The sequence below is a fragment of the Sorex fumeus genome, unplaced genomic scaffold (genome assembly GCF_029834395.1).
Source record: "Sorex fumeus unplaced genomic scaffold, SorFum_2.1 ptg000048l, whole genome shotgun sequence".
Classification (NCBI taxonomy): domain Eukaryota; kingdom Metazoa; phylum Chordata; class Mammalia; order Eulipotyphla; family Soricidae; genus Sorex; species Sorex fumeus.
Window position 1 is genome coordinate 6,135,290 of NW_026606105.1, and position 23,404 is coordinate 6,158,693.

At 40.0% G+C, this 23,404-nt stretch overlaps 3 protein-coding genes across 3 annotated transcripts; 1 reads left to right on the top strand and 2 right to left on the bottom strand.

The window, feature by feature from the left end:
• The first annotated feature begins 1,762 nt into the window (after nucleotides 1-1,762).
• Nucleotides 1,763-11,121, top strand: PRSS37 (serine protease 37). The gene is made up of 5 exons (XM_056123960.1): nucleotides 1,763-1,796; nucleotides 3,532-3,673; nucleotides 8,108-8,361; nucleotides 9,597-9,733; nucleotides 10,972-11,121. The coding sequence occupies exons 1-5, from the start codon at nucleotides 1,763-1,765 to the stop codon at nucleotides 11,119-11,121; spliced, it is 717 nt and encodes a 238-aa protein (XP_055979935.1).
• Nucleotides 11,122-18,350: 7,229 nt separating this feature from the next.
• Nucleotides 18,351-19,250, bottom strand: TAS2R5 (taste 2 receptor member 5). Its single transcript, XM_056123961.1, has one exon. It carries the CDS (start codon nucleotides 19,248-19,250, stop codon nucleotides 18,351-18,353), a length of 900 nt encoding a protein of 299 aa, XP_055979936.1.
• A 2,634-nt stretch (nucleotides 19,251-21,884) lies between these two features.
• Nucleotides 21,885-22,781, bottom strand: LOC130032408 (taste receptor type 2 member 4-like). Its single transcript, XM_056123962.1, has one exon. The coding sequence runs from the start codon at nucleotides 22,779-22,781 to the stop codon at nucleotides 21,885-21,887; it is 897 nt and encodes a 298-aa protein (XP_055979937.1).
• Between the last annotated feature and the right edge of the window lie 623 nt (nucleotides 22,782-23,404).

Sequence of the window (23,404 nt, forward strand, 5' to 3'; positions counted from 1 at the left end):
ATTGGTAGAGCAGAACTGATGAGTGAGTCAACATATCAGCAGCTATGGAAGGTCCAGATAATTTCTTTTTTGATCCATATCATTTCTTTTGGATCCATACACAGAACAGGATTGCTGAATCCTGTAGTAATTCTATTAAATTTTGTTTTGTGATCTAAAAATATATATGTGAAAAATATTAATAGGAAAATCTGTTAGATGGAAGAATGAAGCACTAACAAAGTGAGGCCTTAGAAATATAATATGTTCTGTAGAACAAGATTATGATTCATATGTCTTCATATACACATGAAATCTTAACACTCAGAAAAAAACTCAACAAAAATTTACACACAGATGAGGAAAACATTGAATATCACATACATACCTACATACATAGGATTCTAAAGGGTTTTTTTTTTTCAAGAGAAGTTGTATTAATATCTCAATAATAACAAACTTCTGAAAAATTTACAAGACCAGAGTGATAATACTTGCCTTACACACAACCTACAGGATGTCAATCCCTGGCACCACACATGGTCCTGAGCCCTGCCAGGTGTGATCCCTGAATGCAGAGCCAGGAATAGAGCCAAGCCCACAGTTCTGGATGTGGCCCAAAAAAACAAACAAAAAAGACAAAACTAAGTAGTGGTAATACTAAAATGATGCAAACACTTTGGAACCATTAGGAAATGTATAATAAGATTAAGATAGCACTGTAGCACTGTCCTCCCGTTGTTCATCGATTTGCTCGAGCGGGCCCAATAATGTCTCCATTGTGAGACTTCTTGTTACTGTGTTTGACATTTCGAATACATCATGGTTAACTTTGTCATGCGGGCGAGATGCTCTTGGTAGCTTGCCAGGTTCTCCCAGAGGGGCGGAGGATATAAATAGATATTTTAAAAAGAATTTATCTCAGTGTCTTGGCTCCACTAAGCTAGCTATCAGCATTACTGTTCCTTTTCTCATTAGAATGTGCTCCTGTTGTGTCACTACATTTGTCATTGGCTCAAAAATCTTACTAGGTTCAAAAAAAAAATGAAAAGGTCTTAGAGATCCAGCCTTTTGAACAGTCACCAACAAACAGTAGTTCCAGGTTATAATGGACTTTAGAATATAAACTTTCTGTGGTTGTCAAAATATTTGTCCTATGAATATTTTCATTTCCACATTCCCTGATCGAACACAAAGTTGGTGACAGCCAGACCCAGTGAGTGATGATTACAGTGATGAAACAGTGATTAAGGGAAAGATGAAATTAGTGTAACAATGATGGGAGGGGCCGAGGAGAGGTAAATTGGGGAGGCTTGAGAGCAAACCTTACATGTGTCTTCATGAGCTCTGGTGGAGAACCCAGTATTTGACCTCCTGGCTGTAGAAATTCCACCATAAAGGTAAATCCAGAGTCCAGAGCTTTTTATTTCTGCTCAGACAACTGAACTACCTTAATAAAGCAGGTCAATTGGGGGAAGGAAAGCAAATAAGTAAAATCGGATCCAGAGGTAAAGAAACTAGAATTATTTTATTGGAAGACACCGATAGACAGGAATAATCCTCCACCATGGACTGTGGAACAAAAGAGTCTCCATCTGTCATCTGGACTTTTCCTCTTCACTCCTTTCTCCCTATTTATACCCAGAGCTGCTTCCACTAGCATTGATGGTCCCCATATCTAACAAAATCCACTGATTCTACCAGGTGTTCCAAAGAAGAAGATTCAGTCCAGAGTTTCACGTATTTTGCTGATCTTTGTCTTCATCTCAGAGTCTGAACTGCTATGAAACTTATCTTCTGTTTGGGTATCCTTGCTGGTATGTATCTGTCATCCTCTATTCTCTAAGGAACAGATCAATAGAGTGTTGGAAGAAGGAAAACTTGAGGTGTTTGGAGGGTTCAAAAGAAGAATCATGCAAAGGGTCTTGGGATAGAGTAAGCTCTCCCACTTCCACTTATAAGCTCTGGGCCGGCCTATGGTACACTCTGGCCTGAGGGACAGTTCGGAGAGAGAGTTCATTTCAGTTATTTCAAAACATGGGTCTCACCACCCTCTGAGCGAGTTCCAATATAAGTCATAAGGACCAACAACTTATTTCCATATGAACATCTTCTTTACTGAATGTTTATACACCCAGAATGCAGGAAATGGAGTGATAGAGAACAAAATATTGAATACAAGGGTCTACCTCCTCCAGACTCTAGGTTCTAATACTTCTGATGGTAAAATTTACTGCTGAGGAGAGTCCAGCACTCTGATTGCCCAAGCTGTATCAAATACTAGCATTGTGAGTTTGGGCAAGTTGATCTCTTCTTGTTTCAATTTCTATAGTCAAAATGGGTATATCAGTGACTTCACTAAAGAGATGTTAGAAAGATAAATCCATGTAAAGCACATCAGAACAAGAGCCTGATATCTCATATCCTTATTACTGTTCTACCATTTTTTATTATTGCTGTAGCTAAGGCAACAAGGTTGTAATAGTATTGATCTTGGTATACGATTAACCACTTCTCACCACCACCAAAGTGCCCAATACCTTCCTCTAATATCATTGTTACTTATAGTCCAGCCCTTCATTCTCCCCACCCCCTTCATTGCTTGATAATTACGGGTTTGTGATCCAAGGTCAAGGGTTTGTCATGACTTCTTACTATCTCTTACCTCTGCCCTTTCCCCTTAGAAGATTTTGATAGTATGATCACAAAAGAATATTAGTAAAGCATAGGTCTAGGCTTGAGAAGTAATGGTACTAAGGGCAGAAAATACAAACGGAGTACTTTATACTTCAGTACTTTCTCATAGAGTGTGTATTCCTCCCCTTCCCTTCTCTAATTTTAAAAATTAAGCTTTTTGTAAAAAACATGACATGATTATATTAGGATACTTTGAAATGCTAAAAAAAAGGGGGGAAATGTACGTTATTAAAAATTACACCTCCTTATTAACACATTAATATTTTCATTTACTTCCAGGTTTTAACTCATATTTGCATGAATAGTTTTTTATTTGTTTAGTTCCTTTTATGTTAAATGTACATTTATAAATTAAATATGAATCTTTATTATTTTAGCATAAATAAAGGTTATCATTTTTTCACTCTTCAATATTATTAGTAAATGTAATGATGATGATAATCCATTTTTTCATACTTTTTATTTCAATGTCAAGCATTTTTACCATATTGGATATTTATGTTCCCAGTGGTTAGCTATTAGCAAAAGTGCTAAAATGAGTACACTTATTCATAATATTCACCTATATTTTATTTCTTTGGAATAAGTACTTGGGGTCAGAAGTTATGAATCATAATCCTTGACCTGTTTCTAAATATATTTTCAAGAGGAACAGAATAAATTCATATCCCTATAGGCAGTGCTGTCAGTTTTAAATTTTTGTAAATATTTTAAATAAAATTTAATTCATATTTTTCTTAGAAAAATAGCCATTTTTACATTTCTTGGACCACTGAGTGCCTCTTTTCTTTTCTACTAGGAATTTGTAGTAGTTTTAAGGATGACTTATATACTGAGTACTAATTACTTTCTCAGGGGTGTTGCCCTTCGCTGATTCAATTGTACAGAAAGAAGACCATGCTCCCTATTTGGCATACCTCAGATCTCACTTCACACCTTGTGTGGGTGTCCTTATCAAGGTTAATTGGGTACTAGCCCCATCTCACTGCTACTTACCGTGAGTATTGGCCAGTGGAACTCAAATGGAGATAACTTTACTTCCAAGGCACATTTAAGGAAGTCTGAAAAAATTTTTGGTTGGGGCAATGGAGTTGTGAGGAGAGAGGATATATCTATTGGCATAATGAATAGATGACAAGCAAAGGATGGTAGAGAAACACCCTCAATGCACAGAGTCCAATCCAGTATGCCAATGTTGAGGAATCCTGATCTGTGTATTTTGTTTCCTCAGTTTCCTGTCAATTGTCCCAAGTTTTGTTTTGTTTTGTTTTGTTTTGTTTTGTTTTTACTGGCAGTATGAATGGTAACAGATACAGTATTCAAGTTGGGTAAACTGAGACTTTTTTTTTTGTTTGCTTTCTGGGTCACACCCGGTGATGCACAGGGATATTACTCCTGGCTCTGCACTCTGGAATTACCCCTGGTGGTGCTCAGGGGGCAATATGGGATGCTGGGAATTCAACCCGGGTCAACCACATGCAAGGCAAAACGCCCTACCCGCCAGGCTATTGCTCCAGCTTAAACTGAGACTATTTTTAAATAACTAATAACAAGCAGTGATATTTCTTATATGCTATACAAATAGTTGATTAGCAGTGTAACTAAGAAAAAGTAGAAATTGGTTTTTCTCTTTCGGACAGATTTAGCAAAATGTTCAGAGGAACTAGGTAAGTTGTAGATCTTTACAAATATGTGGCCATTCAGGTTTTTTGTTTGATTTTGAAAAATTAGGAATTGAAAAATTGTGCTCCTGAAGAAAAGGAATGCAGGTAGTCATATCTGTTGGTTGAATCACAGAATTTGAGTATTGCATTAAAATTCCACCTTAGTAAACTAAATGTTCTCAGCTTCCATTTTTTCTTTAAAAAATGAGCATAAATTTTATGCTATTATAGTTTAGGAAACATGATTAAAATTATGATAATATTTATGGCGTTTGTGGGTTAGGGTGTTTGCCTTGCATGCAGCCGACCCGAGTTCAATTCCTCTGTCCCTCTCGGAGTGTCAGGCAAGCTACCGAGAGTATCCCACCCACACAGTAGAGCCTGGCAAGCTCCCCATAGCATATTAGATGTGCCAAAAACAGTAACAAGTCTCACAATGGAGACATTACCGGTGCCTGCTCAAGCAAATTAATGAACAACGGGAGGAAAGTGCTACAGACAGTGTATAAGTAGTTTCATCTCAAACCTTCAAAGTGCCCAAGATAGTCATCACTTCACACAATCAGTTTCCTCATTTTATCTCTCAATAAACTATAGGTGAGTGAGATTATCCCATATTTTTCTTCTCCCTTCAACTTATTTCATTTAGTATGATACTATCCAGGTTCATACAAGCTGCAGCAAACTCCAGATTTCATCTAATACTTGCATAGTTTTCTATTGTGTATATTTATCATATCATTTTGCATCCATTCATTTGTCATAGGATATTTAGGTCATTTTCATATCATGCCTATTATATTTAGTGCTACAATGAATATAGTATTAATTGTATAGTTTACATTTACATACTGGAGCACCCGAGTGCCCGAGAACAGATGACTGGTTAAAGAAGTATAAGTACATTGTATAAAGAAAATAGTATAATATAAATATATTCAAAAAGTATATATATTTTTGAAAAAATCTTTAGTTTGGGGAGTGGTAGATACAATAAACCAATGTGCTGTAGTCATTTGCTTTTCTATTTTGTTGTGCTGGGGATCAAACCCAGGGCTTCATACATGTGAGGCATGCACTGAGTCACATACTTGGCCCCAAAATGGACATAATTGCTATTTCCCATGTTTGCATAAGACTGAAAACTAAAAGTACCGAATAAATAACCATTATGACCAATCTTACACTTTTTTGTTTGGTTTGGGAGCCAACAGTATTGGCGGGGTGAGGGTACAGGGGGCCTATGTGGTGTCAGAGACCAAAACCAGGTCCTACACACTCTCTTGTTCTTTGATCATTCTTCCTCATGCTAACCTTATGTACTTTACATACACACACACAGAATTACACACACAAAAAAAAAATTGAAAACGCATCCAAATGAACAAAAGCAACCAGTGTTGGCGTGGATGTGAGGAGAAAGGGACCCTCCTTACATTGCTGGTGGGAATGCCAACTGGTCCAGCCTTTCTGGAAAACACTATGGACACTTCTCAAAAAATTATAAATTGAGCTCTCATTTGACCCAGCAATACCACTCCTGGGAATATATCCCAGAGAGGCAAAAAAAGTATAGTCGAAACGACATCTGCACTTCTATGTTCATTGCTGCATTGTTCACAATAGCCAAAATCTGGAAAAAACCCGAGTGCCTGAGAACAGATGACTGGTTACAAAAACTGGTTCATCTACACAATGGAGTACTATGTAGCTGTTAGAAAAGATAAAGTCATGAAATTTACATACAAGCGGTACTACATGGAAAGTATCATGCTAAGTGACATGAGTCAGAAAGAGAGGAACAGACATAGAAAGATTGCACTCATCTGGAGAATATGAAGTAGCAAAATAGAAGACTAACACCCAAGAATAGCCAAGATAAGTACCAGGAAGTTCACTTCATGGTTTGAAGGCCAGCCGCACATGCTAGGGGAAAAGGCAGCTCACATAGAAAAGGGAGCACCAAGTAAAGGGTGTTGGGAGGATCCTCCCATGATGGGAGATTCATGCTGAAAGTAGACTATAGACCTAACATGATTGCCACTCAATGTCTCTTTTGCAAACCTCAGCACCGAAAAGGAGAGAGAGAACAAAAGGAAATGCTCTGCCTGCCACAGAGGCAGGGTGGGATGGAGGGTTGAGGGGGTAGAAGGGATTCTGGGATCAGTGGTGGTGGAGAATGGGCACTGGTGGAGGGATGGGTACTCGATCATTGTATAAGTGAAACCCAAGCACAAAAATTTGTAAGTCTACAACTGTACCTCATGGTGTTTCACTAATAAAAAGAGTTTTTAATTTAAAAAATAAGAAACCTTGGTACATCTACACAATGGAATACTATACAGCTGTTAGAAAAGATGAAGTCATGAAATTTGCATATTAGTGGATCAACATGCAAGGTATCATGCTAAGTGAAATGAGTCAAAAAGAGAGACAGACATAGAAAGATTGCACTCATCTGTGGAATATAAAGTAACAGAATGGGAGACTAGCACCCAAGAATAGTAGAGATAAGTACCAGGAGGTTTGTTCCACAGCTTGCAAGCTGACCTCACATGCTGGGGGAAAAGGAAGCTCAGATAGAGAAGGAAACACCAAGTGTCACTGGAGGACCCACTTGGGATGGGAGATGCGTGCTGAAAGTAGACTATAGACCGAGCATGATGGCTACTCAATACCCCTATTGCAAACCACAACACCCAAAATGAGAGAGAGAACAAAAGGGAATACCCTGCCACAGAGGCAAGTGAGGTGGGGGGATGGGATGGGGGTGGGAGTGATACTGGAATCATCGGTGGTGGAGAATGGGCACTGGTGGAGGGATGGGTACTCGAGCATTGTTAAGACTGAAACAGAAGCACGAAAGTTTGTAAGTCTGTTACTGTACTTGACGATGATTCACAAATAAAAACTCAAAAAAATGTAAAAAAAAAATAAAGAGTGAAAAAAATTCAAAAAAAATAATCGAAAAGTTCTGGGATAGATAAGGGGAACACAAAGAATAATTCAGTGTTCTCAGAGTTAATATTTTAAAAGGTACAATTACTGACCCAAACTTAAAAGAGCAAGGTAGTAAAGGAGAAGTAGTAAAAGGAAATATAACAAAAGGAGAGAAGAGCAAGGGTGGATTTCAGAGGATAAATACTTCAACTCACTCTTCAGTCTTTTTCTTCATATATTGTTTGGTGCTTCCTATTGATGAGTTAAGATGACGAGAGAGTCCCTTGCATAAATATACATATGTGTGTATATGTACACACACATAGGTGTGTGTGTCACTTTGTAAAGGAACAGAGCAAGATAAATGAAGTAAGGTTGTAATTTGATCTGAAGAAGCAAACAAGAAATAACAATGTTCAGATCACCCACACAGGAATGAAAGTTCTCATGGAGGGGAAGAAAAAATATGTATATGTTACGCATATTCTTTTTCTATTGCAGTTAGAATATGAAATGAAAACAAAGTAGTTAATATACCACCAGTTATTCTGTAAACACAAGAGAATTAATCCTATGTGATTCCATTATTTCCCCTGTGAATTTAGGACTAAGAATAGTCAAATTGACTAAATAGTCCCATCATATATGTACCTAGAATATACCTTCTATGAGAGTGAGCAGTGAGGTAATCTCTGACTGGCATAGTATCTGGTACATTGTAACACTCAATATCAGCTTTGATGATGATGGTGATGATGATGATGATGATGATGATGATGATGATGATGATGGTGACGAGGGACTGCTTCCAACCCTTCTCCTTCCAGAAATCTGAAGGTGATGTTGGGAAATTTTAAGACGAGAACCATCGATGGAACAGAGCAGACCATTAGCCCCATTCACATTATCCGTTACTGGAATTACAGTGATAGTAACCCTCAGGATGATATCATGCTCATTAAGCTGGCTCATCCTGCTCAGCTCAATGCCAAAGTCCAGCCCATTTCCATAGCCAGCACCACCCCTAAGCCAGGCACCATGTGTGTGCTCTCGGGTTTGGACTGGAGCAAAGACAACAATGGTGAGTATATTTTCCCCAGCCAAAAGGAGTCATTAATTTCTCCTGAAGTGTGCATTGTGTCCACAGATGGGAAGAGTGAAGGAGGGTGAGTAGTGGTCAAAGGGAGTTACTACGTGAGTGGTCTGGTGAAAGGATGGTTTCCACCCTGTTTGGTTTTTGTCTTTCCAAGTCTGGTGCTCCACTGCCTTTGCAGTGCCTCTGCAGCTAGAGTATGCAGACCTTTGGACTCTTCTTTATCTGTGGCCCAGTTCACAAGAGAGAAACTGTTTTCCTCCATTCTGTTTAGGCTCATTTTACACACAAATGACACCTCTGAGAACCTGATTTAGATTACTTCATATTTTCCTCCAAGACTGGGCACAGAAAAAATAATAAACTATGCCCTTTAAAGATTCATAAAGGTTATTTTTTAATACTCAGGATTAACTCTCATAATCATGCATAAGATCATGTCAGGATCATGTCAGGATTGACTCTCATAATCATGCAAAAGATCATGTCTTCTCTTTTTTCTCATAGAGGGTGGTAGTGGAAAGAGTAAATAACAAATGTGAGATGACTGGTTAAAGAAACTTTGGTACATCTACACAATGGAGTACTATGCAGCTGTTAGAAAAGATGAAGTCATGAAATTTACATACAAGTGGTACTACATGGAAAGTATCATGTTAAGTGAAATGAGTCAGAAGGAGAGGAATAGACATAGAAAGATTGCATTCATCTGGGGAACATAAAGTAACAAAATAGGAGACAAACACACAAGAGTGGCTGAGATTAGTACCAGTAGGTTTGCTCCATGGCTTGGAGGTCAGCCACACATGCTAGGGGAAAAGGGAGCTCAGATAGAGAAGGGAGCACCAAATAAAGGTTGTTAGGAGGATCCTCCCAGGATGGGAGAAGCATGCTGAAAGTAGACTATAGACCAAACATGATTGCCACTCAATGCCTCTTTTGCAAACCACAACACCTAAAAGGAGAGAGAGAACAAAAGGGAATGCCCTGCCACAGAGGCAGGGTGGGATGGGGGGGGGGGGGGTTGGGGGGGGAGGGATACTGGGACCCTTGGTGGTGGAAAATGGGCACTGGTGGAGGGATGGGTATTTGATCATTGTATAACTGAAATCCAAGCACAAAAATGTGTAAGTCTACAACTGTACCTCATGGTGTTTCACTAATAAAATTTTTTTAAAAATAACAAATGTGAACAAAAATTCTCTTATCATTTTATCCCCCAGGCAGACACCCTGACTTAAGGCAGAATATGGAGGGTCCTCTGATGACTGAGAAGGCATGCCAGAACACTGAGCAAGGAAAGAGTCACAGGAACTCCTTATGTATCAAATTTGCGAAAGTGTTCAACCGAGTTTTTGGGGTAATCTTTTATCTACATTTCTATATTTTCAACTTGTATACATCTACTCTGGGTTATGGGCCTAGCACGCTTCCACTGCGGACACATCTACTGGGCTGGAGTGATAGCACAGCAGGTAGGGCATTTGCCTTGCACGCAGCCAACATTGCCAACCCGAATTCAATTCCTCCGCCTCCCTCGGATCGCCTGGCAAGCTACCAAGAGTATCTCATCCACATGGCAAAGCCTGGCAAGCTACCCATGACGTATTCAATATGCCAAAAATAGTAACAAGTCTCACAATGTTACTGGGCCCGCTTGAGCAAATCGATGAACAACGGGAGGACAGTGACAGTGACAATACATCTAATGAAGTCTATAATCATTATATTTAAAAAGTCACCAGAAACTCCTTTTCTCAAATGATAGTTGAGAATTTGGTAACTAACACAAAGTATTGAGGCTGGAGCAATAATACAGCAGGGAGAGTGTTTACCTTGCATGCGGTCAGCCTAGATTTGATCACTGGTGTCCTATATGGTCCCCCACCCCTGCCTGCCCCCATGTCCAAGCATTAGCAGAATGCAGAGCCAGGAGTAACCCCTTAGCATCACCAGGTGCGGCTCCAAAACAAAACAAAGACAAAAAGGCTACCACAAAGCGTTTCTCCAAAACCGAGCCCTCTTTAGCAATGTCTTCACTCATGAAAGGGTCTTCTGTAGCTGATAACACTATTGGGTTTTTATTTTCAGAGTTGCAAACAAATATAAACTCTTTGTTTGTTTGTTTGTTTGTTTTGTGGCCACACTCAACAATGCTCAGGGCTTGCACCTGCCTGTGCACTCAAAAATCATTCCTGGAGGTGCTCAAGGGGCCATATGAAATACCAGAGATAAGCTCGGTTGTCTGTGCAAGACAAATTCCCTACCCGCTAGACTATTGCTCCAGCCCAAAAATAAGCATCTCTTTTTAAAGTTATTCAAAATTTCACACACTGGGGATGACTACAAACCAGAACAAATAAAAGAGGTTTGAATCATTTTACCTGTGAGTTCTAGAAAGGATTCTCTTTGATTTTTTTTTTCAAGATTACACAGCAGCCTAGTTACAGCAAAGCTAGAAAAAAGGAACGAGAATTTCTATGTCCTGATTCACACATAACCAGGCATGCAATTTTTAAGGCTGTTCCAAGCTGGAGAAGAGAGAATTCTAAGCTCTGACTCTTGTCTCTCTCCTTCTCTCCGCATGATCTCCAACAGGAAGTGGCTGTTGCTACTGTCATCTGCAAAGACAAGCTCCAGGGAATTGAGGTTGGACACTTCATGGGAGGAGATGTCGGCATCTACACCAATGTTTACAAATACATATCCTGGATCGATCAAGCCACAAAAGAGAGAAAAACAAACTGAGATGCAGTTGGCAGTGGCAAAATGCTGGCTAGACAGTTGGCTTTAAGGCTCTACCATTGACCATAGTGGCTGTTACTTTGCCTAAATCCAAAATATAAAAGTCAAATAAAAATATTTGGATGCATCATGGCCATTGCTTGTTGTTTTACCTTTTGTCTTAGCCATGTCCCCTGTGATGTGAAGAATCAATAATAAAACAAAAGTGAGTGCAGTGCACAGTATACTGTACTGAATTACATCCATTATTTCCATTTTAGTTTTATTTTTCAAAGTGCCATGCACTTTGAAATCAACCATGCAAGGGCAATTCTCTCCACCAAGCTACACCCCCAACCCACACCACCCATTATCTGTTAATGCTTGTAACAGACTTTGAAATTGTTTTATACCCTTTTATACCCATGTTATCGATGAAAAAATGAAGACTAAAGGAGTTTGCTTAACGTTATCAACAGATGGTAAAATAGATATTAGAGCCTGGAATTAAAAGACTTATACTTCAAAATGTAAGAATCTTAATTCCATGTTCTCAGCAGCAATGTTTGGGAAGACCATGATCATAACACAGAATGTTGGCTGCTATTTTTTCTAATTTTTTGTTTTTGAGCAACACCTGTTGGTGCTCAGTCAGGGTTTACTCCTATTTCTGTGCTGAAGGGTCATTCCTAGCAGTACTCGAAAACCATATGTGATATCAAACTGGGTCAGTCTGAAGGAAAGAATGAGCAAAAGGGAATGCCCTGCCACAGAGGCGGGTTGGGGGGGATGGGGTGTGGGGGTGGGAGGGCTACTTAGGATCATTGGTGGTGGAGAATGGGCACTATGGAGGAATGAGTACTAGATCATTGTATAACTGAAACCCAAGCACGAAAGTTTGTAAGTCTACAACTGTACCTTATGATGTTTCACTAATAAATATTAAAAAAAATTAAGAAGTGCAAGGCAAGTGCCTTACATCTATATTATCTGACACTCTGATGTTTTTTTGGTTGTTTTATTTTTATTAACATTCAAGGGACTTGAAATTCTCATTTGAGCCTAAAATATGAATACTGGATTAGATCTTTTAAGAATAATCATGATTGACTGCTTAGTGCTTATATTACATACCATAACACCCCAAAAAAATAGAGAAAGAGGGAAAGTGTCTGTCACAGAGGCAAGGGGTGGGGGTGGTGGGAGGGACACTGGGAACACTGATGGTAAAGAATGGGCACTGGTGGAGGGATGGGTACTGGATCATTGTTTGATTGAAATGTAATCACAAACATTTGTAAATCTGTAAAAATAATTTAAAAAATAATGGTCATGTTTTATTTCACTGCCATACCTGGCTGCAGCCTACCACTGAGAGAGAGCTCATGGACAGACAGCAAGAAAGAACGTCAGGGAAAACTCATTAATCAGAAATCAAGTCACAAAGGACACATGGCAGTTCCAGAGAAAGGTAAAAATAAGTCTAAATCAAATATGAGTGTAATCTTATAATCTCAAAACTTTAACAAAGCTGAAGAGATCTAGAAGACTAAGAAATGAAGGCAGAAATCATGTTTAGCCATAGATCATTTACAAAGTAAAAAAACTAAAAAAAAATTGAAAGCTCATGATAGAACCTAAAACCTTAAACCAACACTTAGGAAAACTAATAAGGACAAGCATAGAGAATATAAAATATAAAAGGGAAATGTAGAAGAATTCATTTTTCAGGGATAGCCACAGCAGCATCTCCCATACTACAAGCTCAAACAAGTGACTTGCCACTCCCCCCCCCCAAAAAAAAAATAAAAGAAGTGGAATCTCTTTCTTTAATCAGAGTATCTCAACTTGACACTATTAACATCTTGGATATTATCAATCTTGATATAGGAGACTGTTCTGTGAATGAAAGGATTCTTGCAGTGTTCCTGGGCTCTACTATTTGATACTAGCATCACTTCCTTCTTCCTCAGCCATAAACATCCCCCTGGAACAAAATTGACTCTGATTGCAAAATATAGTTTTAGTACTTTGAATCTGAGTGAGCCTGTTAACTCTATTTGGAAAAGTAATTCCTTATCTTCTCTGTGCTTAGCACTTAAATGTCTAGTAAATGTTCACTTCTTAAAATGTTTGGGAATGCTCTCTCATATCCCAGAAAACATTCCCAGTCACATGGAAAAATCAAGTACGTTCTCCAATTAATTTCAGAACCAATGGCATCGTTGGCCAACTGTGTAAGTCAGTCTCTCAGCCCAGGGGAATTCCACATCTAATCAAAATTTGTCTGAGGAAACACCACACACTTGAAATTAGTCAGCATATATACAAAAGATAATAATTGACTATATCAAGTCATTGCATGCAGGATAGTTATGCAGTATAGAAATAGAAAGGAGGTTGGGGGGATACTACAGTGATAGGATGCTTGCCTTGTACGCAGTGATCTCATAAGTTTCCCCACGTCCACCAGGGGTGATCCCTGAGTAAAGACCTAGGAGTAAGCACTGAGCACGGCCAAGAGTGGCCCAAAATCTCTCCAGTTCATTTTTGTTACAGAAAAAGGCAAGCCTTCATCTTTTCTTAGAGCACAGGAGCATTCCACTGTATACATGTATATATGTACAAATATCATATATCATAATCATATATATCATAATTTCTTTATCCACTCATACATTGTTGGTCACTTGGATTGTTTCCAGGCTTTGGTTATTGCGAATAGCACTGCAATAACTAGTGTTAGCAGTGCACATATGTGTAAGTATATATCTTTTTAAATCAGCATTTTGTCTGATTTGGATTATGAGGAGTGTAGTTGCTGGATAACATGGTAGTTCTATCTTTAGTCATAAATCTTCATACTCTTTGAATGAGGTTGAATCAGTTTACCAACCAAGATAAATGAGGGTCCCATATTTTCCACATTCCCACCAGCACTTCTTTTTTTAATACAACTTATTTTATTAAATTTTTTTCTTAAATTTTTATTAGTGAAACACCATGAGGTACAGTTGTAGACTTACAAATTTTTGTGCTCAGTTTCAGTTATACAATGACCGAATAACCATCCCTCCACTACTGCCCATTCTCCACCACCACTGATCCCAGTATCCCTCCCTCCCCCCACCCCCTCCATCCCACCCTACCTCTGTGGCAGGGCAATTCCTTTTGTTATCTCTCTCCTTTTGAGTGCTGTGGTTTGCAAAAGAGACATTGAGTAGCAATCATGTTCGATCTATAGTCTACTCTCATCACGCATCTCCCATTCTGAGAGGAATCTCCCAACACCCTTTATTTGGTCCTCCCTTCTCTATCTAAGCTGCCTTTTCCCCTCCATCAGCACTTCTCATTTCTGGTCTTTATGACAAGGATGGACTGGAGCAATAGCACAGTGGTAGGGCGTTTGCCTTGCACGCAGTCAACCTGGCCGACCCGAGTTTGATTTCTCTGCCCCTCTCGGAGAGCCCGGCAAGCTCCCGAGAGTATCTCGCCCGCATGGCAGAGCCTGGCAAGCCACCCGTGATGTATTCGATATGCCAAACACAGTAACAACAAAGTCTCCAGTGGAGACGTTACTGGGCCCACTCGAGCAAAATCGATGAACAGTGGGAGGACAGTGATGACAAGGATTGTTTTCACTGGTGTAAAGTGAAAAGGTGATTAAGGTGATTAAGCTTTATATCATAATTATTTCAATAAGTGATGTTAAGCACTTTTTTCACATACCTGTTGAATATTTGTATGTTTTTTGAGAATTGTCTAGTTAGAAATTCTCCCTTTTAGGGCTTTTTTTTGGGGGGGGGACTAAGTGTCACACCTAGAAATACTCAAGGACACTCAGGAATTTCTCCCGTGGTGCGCAGGGGACCATATGGGATGCTGGAGATCAAACCCAGATTGGCCACATGCAAGTCAAATGCCCTGCCCACTGTAATATTGCTCCAGCCCCTCTTCTTCTTAATAGTGATAGGACGTTGAGAAAGTGTAGGAAAGCTTAAGCACTAATTTCTTTCTTCTACAGAAGTCAGAGTCTTTATCACTTTCATAACTTATGGTTCAGAAAAGCAAAGTGAAAACTGTATTAGAGTTATGACTTTAAAAAAACAATAAATACATAACACTAATGAAATCGAGGGAAAAGGATTGGAATAAATTCCATTTGAATGACATAATCCCTAATATTTGATAAACAGAATTTAGATGCTACATTTTAAAGTTGATTAACCAAAAAGAGAAAAGAAAAAATTATATCCTTTAAAGTTACAGACATAAAGAACTAAGATAAAAAAAAAAAAGCTGGTGAAAAAAGTCAGCCAGGAAGGGGCCATGGGGTTTATATCAGGAGGGGAATGAGGGAAGGCTGTTGTTTGCGCTCTACCTTCCTGTAACTCTGGAATCTTTGGCTTCCTCTAGTCTACACCAACAGGACACACTGCACAACAGAGAGGAAGACTTACACTTAGTTTACTACATCTGGTTTTAAGAGAGGGTGTATTCAATGGAGTACTATGTAGCTCTTAGAAAAGATGAAGTCATGAAATTTACATACAAGTGGTACAATATGGAAAGTATCATGCTAAGCGAAATGAGTCAGAAAGAGAGGGATAGACATAGAAAGATTATATTCATCTGGGGGATATAAAATAACAAAATATGAGATTAATACCCAAGAATAGCTGAGATCAACACCAGGAGGATCACTCCATAGCTTAGAGGCCAGCCGGGTATTCTAAGGGAAAGGGCAGTTCAGATAGAGAGGGGAGCACCAAGTAAAGGGTGTTTGGAGGATCCTCCCAGGAGGGGAGATACATGTTGAAAGTAGACTATGGACTGAACATGTTTGCCAGTCAATACCTCTTTGCAGAGCATAACACCCAAAAGGAGAGAGAGAACAAAAGGGAATGCCCTGCCACAGAGGCAGGGTGGGATGGGGGGGGATGAGGATGGGAGGGATATTATCTATGGTGGTGGAAAATGGGCACTGGTGGAGGGATGGGTATTTGATCATTGTATAACCGAAACCCAAGCACGAAAATTTGTAAATCTACAACTGTACCTCATGGTGTTTCACTAATAAAAATTTAAAAAAAAAAGAGGGGGTGTATTTTATGGTTTGGGTGGGGGGGTCACACACAGCTCAATTAAGGACTTACTCCTGGCTCTGCACTCAGGGATAACTCCTGGAAGTCTCAAGGGACCATATGGAGTGCCAAAGATTGAACCTGGGTTGACCACATGTAAGGCAAGTGCCCTAAGTGCTGGACTACTGCTCCAGCCCCATATGGTATCCAGACCCACCTGTAGCTCCTAATGCAAACTAGGAAAGATCCCATGACATGGGACTTCATCCAACAGCACAGATTTGCCTCCAAATTTGTTTTCTTATATAAAAACACAAAGCAGGTTCACACCCATCAGAAGTTGAACCATGTATAGAAATGGAAAGAAATCTGATCTCAAAAGGCAATGGGAACATGCAAGTATTTTGTACTGAAAATAGGTTTAAAATACAAATCATAGATGCTTTAGTCCAATCTGTTTGGAATCTTGGTTCCCAGACATCCAGCCAACACAAAATCCGGTAGACCTGTTGTTTCTATCACCTGTTTAAAAATACTTATAAGTGGAGCTAGAGCGATAGCACAGCGGGTAGGGAGTTTGCCTTGCATGTGGCTGACCTGGGTTCGATTCCCAGCATCCCATATGGTTCCCCCAAGCACCACTAGGAGAAATTCCTGAGTTCATGAGCCAGAAGTAACCCCTGTGCATCGCTGGGTGTGACCCAAAAACAAACAAAAATTTTAAAAATACTTATAAGCATGAGAATTTTATAAGGATGCTTATAAAACACTTATAAGCATGACCTAGATTTTACTAGGTCAATCCTAGCAAAGTTTCACACATATATAAATAAGAGAGAGTTCTGGTGGACTGGAAAAGGCATCCATCACATTTGAAATCTCCAAACCTGTTTACCTGCATCACTTACAGTTTATCTAGAGCGAAACATCACTCCAGACTCAGTTTGTTCACCTATAAAATGGTAATAGAATGACAAATAGTGTAGAGTTTCTATTGAAATCAAATAAGAATGGATGTATATAAGAAAAAGAACAAAATGGAAAACCTTGCAAAAATCTGATACCATTATCATCAGTATTATTCATTATTTTAGCAATTAGTCACAAATGACAGCTGTAAAAATAGCCATGGCATAATAGAAATCTGTTCTCCTTAAAAAGATACTGAAGAAAAGGCACCAAGAAACTTGAAAATAATGAAGATTATCATTCTCAGAAATAAGATATGTGCTTGCCAAAACTGCAAACCATTGCCCAGTATTATCAGCAGAATCAACATTCTCTGCCTAAGACTTAACATCCAACTGTGCCCAGTATGGGCCACATTTCAGAGCTTTGAATTATGAGAGAATGGGTTAGAGCAAATGGGTTAATAATGAGGTGGTTAATGAGAAGGGAAAAACATCAAGGCAACAAGATAGCTCAAGTGATGGAGCATCTGGCTAGCATGTGCATGCCTCTGTGTTTGATTTAGCACTGAACGACCTCCTGAGCATCACAGTGTGTAGCTCTGGCGGCCTTCCAATGCCACAGACAAGAGCACCAAATGCCAGACGTGGCCCACCACTCAGGAACTACCATTTCTGGAAGTGTCTCCTGTGCTGTTCCCAAAGCAGCACAGCTTGGTGTGACCTAGCAGCCAACTGACCACTGTCCTAAAAGAAAAGAGTAGTAATCATAGAAACTTCCAGAAGTATGTGTTTGGGTGTTTGTTGTTGTTGTTGTTGTTTCATAATTAGAACTTGTATAGGAAGATGATAAAATTTTAATACCTTTAAAAATACTTTATGAAATAACTAAGATAATGGTTAGGTTCAATTTCATAATTAATGATGAGTACATTGATTGCTCCCAATCTGTGTGCTATCATTAGAAAAACAGCATATATGTAATTTCCCAAAAAATGATTTATTACAAATAAAAAATATAGAACACCCATTTAACCAAAGTTAAACCTTCAGTCTTGATTTATATAAGGTGTTAAAACCATGTACTCTACAGTGAAAAAAAAATACATAGTCTGGATTTTCATTCTGTATCCCCTGTTCTTATTTATTCACTTGGTGTCAAGAAAGGAAAATATACAAAAACATGAAAGAAAGCTCCATTGTTAAGCATTATCAATCTAGTGTCTCAAAAGAGTAGCCTCACCACACTTCTCAGCGCAGATTACTGATCCCAGGATCTCCAAGAACAGATTGTCTTCCACAGGATTCTCTGACAAGTCTGCTTTACCCTGGGATTCCCCATGATCAATATAACAGAATGAAGAGCAGGATAAGCACCCATGAGTATCTCAGAGATGAAGACTGTAGAGAGATTAGAATGAGAAGACTTGGAGGTGATGGAAAATGGGCTCGCCAGGATATAAATCATGTGGAGAATAAGGAAACAGCCCAAGGACTTCAGGACAGTGATGTGCGCCTTGGACCGAGGATCCTTCCTACCAGCTGTGTGGAACTGCATCTTCTTGTGATGTCTAAACAAAGAGACAATCAGCATCCCAGAGGAAACAAGAAATACCATGAAAGGCAAGGCACTTCCTGCACTGAGCTTTAATAAACTCATATAGTGCCAGCTTGAAAGAGGGATCAAAATGCTGCTGTTTCCCTGACTAGGAATGCAGTACTTTAAGCTAATGTGGGCTATAAGCAAGCAACTGATCATGAGGTATCCCAGAAGGCATCCGAGGCTCAGGCAATAAGCCCTCTGCTTCAGCCACAAGTAGACAGGGTGCTCAAAGGTGGTGATCTTCCTGCAGTAGAAGATGCTGAGGAAAGTTGCAAACCACAAGCTGGCCTGGCTCACCAGGACCCAGGAAACATTAAAATAACGAAGCCAAAGGCTGCGCTGAAACAGTGGAAACAGACTTAAGTCCATCATGATCAACCACTGCAGGAGAAATCTGAAGACAGCCAGGCCCAGGACAATGGGGTTGTATAAGGACCCCTTGAATGATTTGGTCCACTCTCCAAAACTCCAGACAGCCAAGATTCCATTTCCAACCAGGCCAATAAGAAATTCCACCACTGCCACCAGCATCAGAAGTCCCAGCACAGTACTCAGCATAGCTGGGTGGAGGCTCCCTCACTACTTCAGGTCAGATTCTGGGTGAGTCTCGGATTCCAGAAGGTTAAATGGCTCTCAAAGGAAACATTCATATCACCACATCTAGACTTGATCAGCTCCTAATGCAACCTGTCCTCAAGCAGAGACTGACAGCTGAGACCTGGAACAGAGAGTTCGGAAGTTGTGATGCCCTGTCTATTTGCATCTGCCTGAATGAGCCCTGAGCTTGAAATCAAAACTTGAAAAGCACACTTCTTAGACAGAAAAGTCTCCTTCTCATGAGTATGGCTACCTTCCATAGACCAGCACATATTACAGTATTATCTCCCTGTATGAATGACCAAAGAAAAATGGTCTTAGGTCCTATATAGTGCCAGATATGAGCTCACTTGTACCAGAAATTTTATCTTCCTCAAAGGGTCTTCAAATATGTAAGCATGATAGCTGAATAAACTCAAATTTACAACTAGATTTTTATGATCCAATACATAAGTTATGAAGTCATGAAGAAGAAAAGAGAGCACTAAAACATGCTACACTCAAATGCCAAATAATTTTTTAAAACATATATCAGGTAAAAAAAAAAAGCACTGCTTGGAACCAGAGAGATAGGATAGGAGTCAAGGTTTTTGCCTTGCACGTGGCTTACCTGGAGCCTACAGGGTTCAGAGGTGGCAAACTTAACGGGATTACAAAAACAGATACTACAGTACAGGTTTTGCTTTTTTTTATTTTTATTGATTCACCGTGAGATACAGTTACAAGCTTTCATATTTGAGTTACAATCACACAATGATCAAACACCCATCCCTCCACCAGTGCACATTCCCCACCACCAATATCCCCAGTATTCCCCCGCTTTTCCCACCCCCGCCCCACTGCCTCCAAGGCAGACAATATTCCCCATACTCTCTCTCTACTTTTGGACATTATGGTTTGCAATGCAGATGCTTAGAGGTTATCATGTTTGGTCCTTTATCTACTTTCAGCACACATCTCCCATCCTGACCAATTCCTCCAACCATCATTTTCTTAGAGATCCCTTTTCTATTTCAGCTGTCCTCCCCCTGCCTGCTCATGAAGCAGGCTTCCAACAAATGGATCAATCTTCCTGGCCCTTGTATCTACCATCCTTGGGTGTCAGCCTCATGTTATGTTATTTTATACTCCACAAATGAGTGCAGTCCTTCTATATCTGTCCCTCTCTTTCTGACTCATTTCACATAGCATGGTACTCTCCATGTATTTGCACTTATAAGCAAATTTCATTACTTCATCTCTCCTGACAGCTGAATAGTATTCCATTGTGTAGATGTACCAAAGTTTCTTTAACCAGTAGTCTGTTCTCGGGTACTTGAGTAGTTTCCAGATTTTGGCTCAGGTTTTTTTTAAAGGAACAAGTAAATCCAAGCAACACTTTTCAGAATAGGCTATACATTTTATAACAATCAGGTGTTACACATTTTCCTTACACATTTTCCCATATCAATTTCATGAGTTTGAAATTTTGAGGAGAGATATGGAGTAGACAAAATTTGGAAGAACATTTATAAGCAAGGTTTACTACCCCTTCACTTGAAAGTGAGCTAGTCTCCGGCGACCCAGGAGTCACATCCAAAAGCCACCTCCTACTGGTGCCAGATAATCTTCTCACCAGTCAACCTCCAGAACTCACGGCTGCTTCTCCCGGAAGGAGCATAAAATGAGGCCCCCATAACCATGCCACCAGACTCTGCGCCAGGCTGTTTTCACTCAGGGCACCCCGGGGGGGGGGGGGGAGCGTGTGAGAGCCCTCCCCACCCCAAGGGACTCAGCAGCCAACCTCCACTACCCAACTGCCATGATGCTCCAGGCCGATTTCCACACACTTGGGCCAAGCCTCACATATAAGTGAACATATTCCTGGACATATCATAAGACACTCCCTACCTACCCATTTTCCGTAATTACCACATCATATTTGATAGGGTTCAGACAGTAGACAACAAATCATAGAGGGATATATATATATACATCCCTCTATGGGCTGGAGCTATAGCACAGCGGGTAGGGCGTTCGCCTTACACGCGGCCAACATGGCCGACCCGAGTTCGATTCCTCCGCCCCTCTCTGAGAGCCCGGCAAGCTACCGAGAGTATTCGATATGCCAAACACAGTAACAACAAAGTCTCCAATGGAGACGTTACTGGGCCCGCTTGAGCAAATCGACGATCAACGGGAGGGCCTTTACTTTACTTTACTTTACTTTTATATATATATATATATATATATATATATATATATATGCATATATATGCCTCTTGGAGAGCCCCGCAAGCTACCGAGAGTATACTGCGCGGCAGAGCCTGGCAAGCTACCCATGGCATATTCGATATGCCAAAAACAGTAATAATAACAAGTTTCATTCCCCTGACTCTGAAAGAGCCTCCAATTCAGCAGCGTTGGGAAAGATGGGCAACGAGAGACTGCTAAAATATCAGGGTTGGAATGAATGGGGACGTTACTAGTGCCCACTCAAGTAAACGGATGAACAACAGGATGACAGTGACAGTGATGGAATTCTGCTCAAGGAAACTATCTTGCTTCCAAACAATGAAGTTACTCCAACCACTGTTGAATATTAAAATTCCACTTTCAGTTGAAACAAAGAATCCTCTTTGCTTTTGCTTTCAGTTTAGGATGTGTCAGAATAATGAGTACAGAATGTCCCGGGTGGTAAATAGAAGAAATTATCATACATAAGGATCTGATGCCCACACCTAGCCTTGTAAAGGACCGTAAATAATGGAGCATCGTGGCGGCAGAGTAAGGGATGTAGAGGATCAGGAAACAGATCATCAACTTCATGGCACCCACATGAGCTTCAGTCTGTGGATTCCAAAAGTCAGAGGCATTTCTCTGCATCTTCTGTATGTGTCTCCTCAAGGAATGTATTAGCAAGGAAGCCGACGTCACATTCATGATGAACTGCAGAGATGAGCTCAGGATAAAAAAGGCCACTGAAGACAAGATGTTCTTCACATTGAATTCTGTGCAGTTTTTCCCACTCACAGATACTGGAGGATATAGTGTCAGTCTAAGGGCAATGTACAGGAGAGTGATAAAGGCAGAAATCAGAACACCAACCACCAGAAGCCCAGGGATCTTTGGGGAGAGATTTTGTTTCAGTAGGAGAAACACTGAGTGTTGAAAGTTAGAAATCTTCACACAGTACAAGGTGTTCAGCAAGGTCACAAACCACAGACAAATGGAGTCCAAAAACATCCAGCACACCAGGAAGAGAATGAATACTTGGGCTGACCTGAGGAGAGCTGGAGAGACAGCGGAGCAGATCATTTTCAGGAGAAACAGAGCCATCATAAAACACCGTACAAGGCCCAAGCTGAACAGGATCCTGTCGGAAGAGGCGATTCTGTGACTTTCCATCCAATTCTTACCATGGAAAACTACGATAAACAGATTTGCAATGAGTCCCAGAAAATCAAAAATGGTGGCAACAATTTCAGCAGATAAAAACACTCTAGGAGGCATCTTGACTCTTGGAGGAATTCAGCAGTTGCCTTGATGCCTGAAGCAAGAGAACACTGAAATGTAATAGGCACAGATCCAACAGAAAAAGAAAATTTCCTTCTTTAATTTCCCCCAGTGGCAAAAAAGGCCATTAAGTGCTGTAAGTGCCAGCTGCTTTTACTGAATGCAAATCTTCCAAGGCTTGAATTACTATTTCTTTACTCAGATCCTGTTTTCCTTAGGAAACACTCATTAAAATAGCCTAAAAGGATAGAGTCTACTCCTCCTAACCAGGGACATCTGCAGGGAGAATTTAAAACTTTTTCCACCAACTTCAACTTCAAAAGACAGTTTTCTTTTTCTCCTCTTTCGACAGTCAATGCAGATTTTATTCCTAGCAGTCTCGGAGCCCCGTGCTCTCCAGGCTCAGTAATCCGTGACCTGTGGTGCTTTCAGGATTTTGTTTTTCCAGCCCTGTAATCTGTTGATGTTGCGGTCATTTTCTCCCACAATGATCCAGTCATGTCAATATGGCCCTCTGATTCCTTGGTACCTCCAGTGACTTCAATTTCTAATAGATCAGCTGCAAGGGCTTAACACTTCCTCTCTTTTTTTGATAAAATAATTTTTTTATTTCTTTTTCT

What these genes read in the sequence shown, in the direction of transcription:
- PRSS37 (XM_056123960.1), top strand. Translation starts at nt 1,763, where the DNA reads ATGAAACTTATCTTCTGTTTGGGTATCCTTGCTG. An exon ending in CTGTTTGGGTATCCTTGCTG is followed by an intron (nt 1,797 to 3,531) that starts GTATGTATCTGT and finishes TTACTTTCTCAG; the next exon opens with GGGTGTTGCCCTTCGCTGAT. An exon ending in CCATCTCACTGCTACTTACC is followed by an intron (nt 3,674 to 8,107) that starts GTGAGTATTGGC and finishes TTCTCCTTCCAG; the next exon opens with AAATCTGAAGGTGATGTTGG.
- TAS2R5 (XM_056123961.1), bottom strand. Translation starts at nt 19,250, where the DNA reads ATGCTGAGTACTGTGCTGGGACTTCTGATGCTGGTGGCAGTGGTGGAA.
- LOC130032408 (XM_056123962.1), bottom strand. Translation starts at nt 22,781, where the DNA reads ATGCCTCCTAGAGTGTTTTTATCTGCTGAAATTGTTGCCACCATTTTT.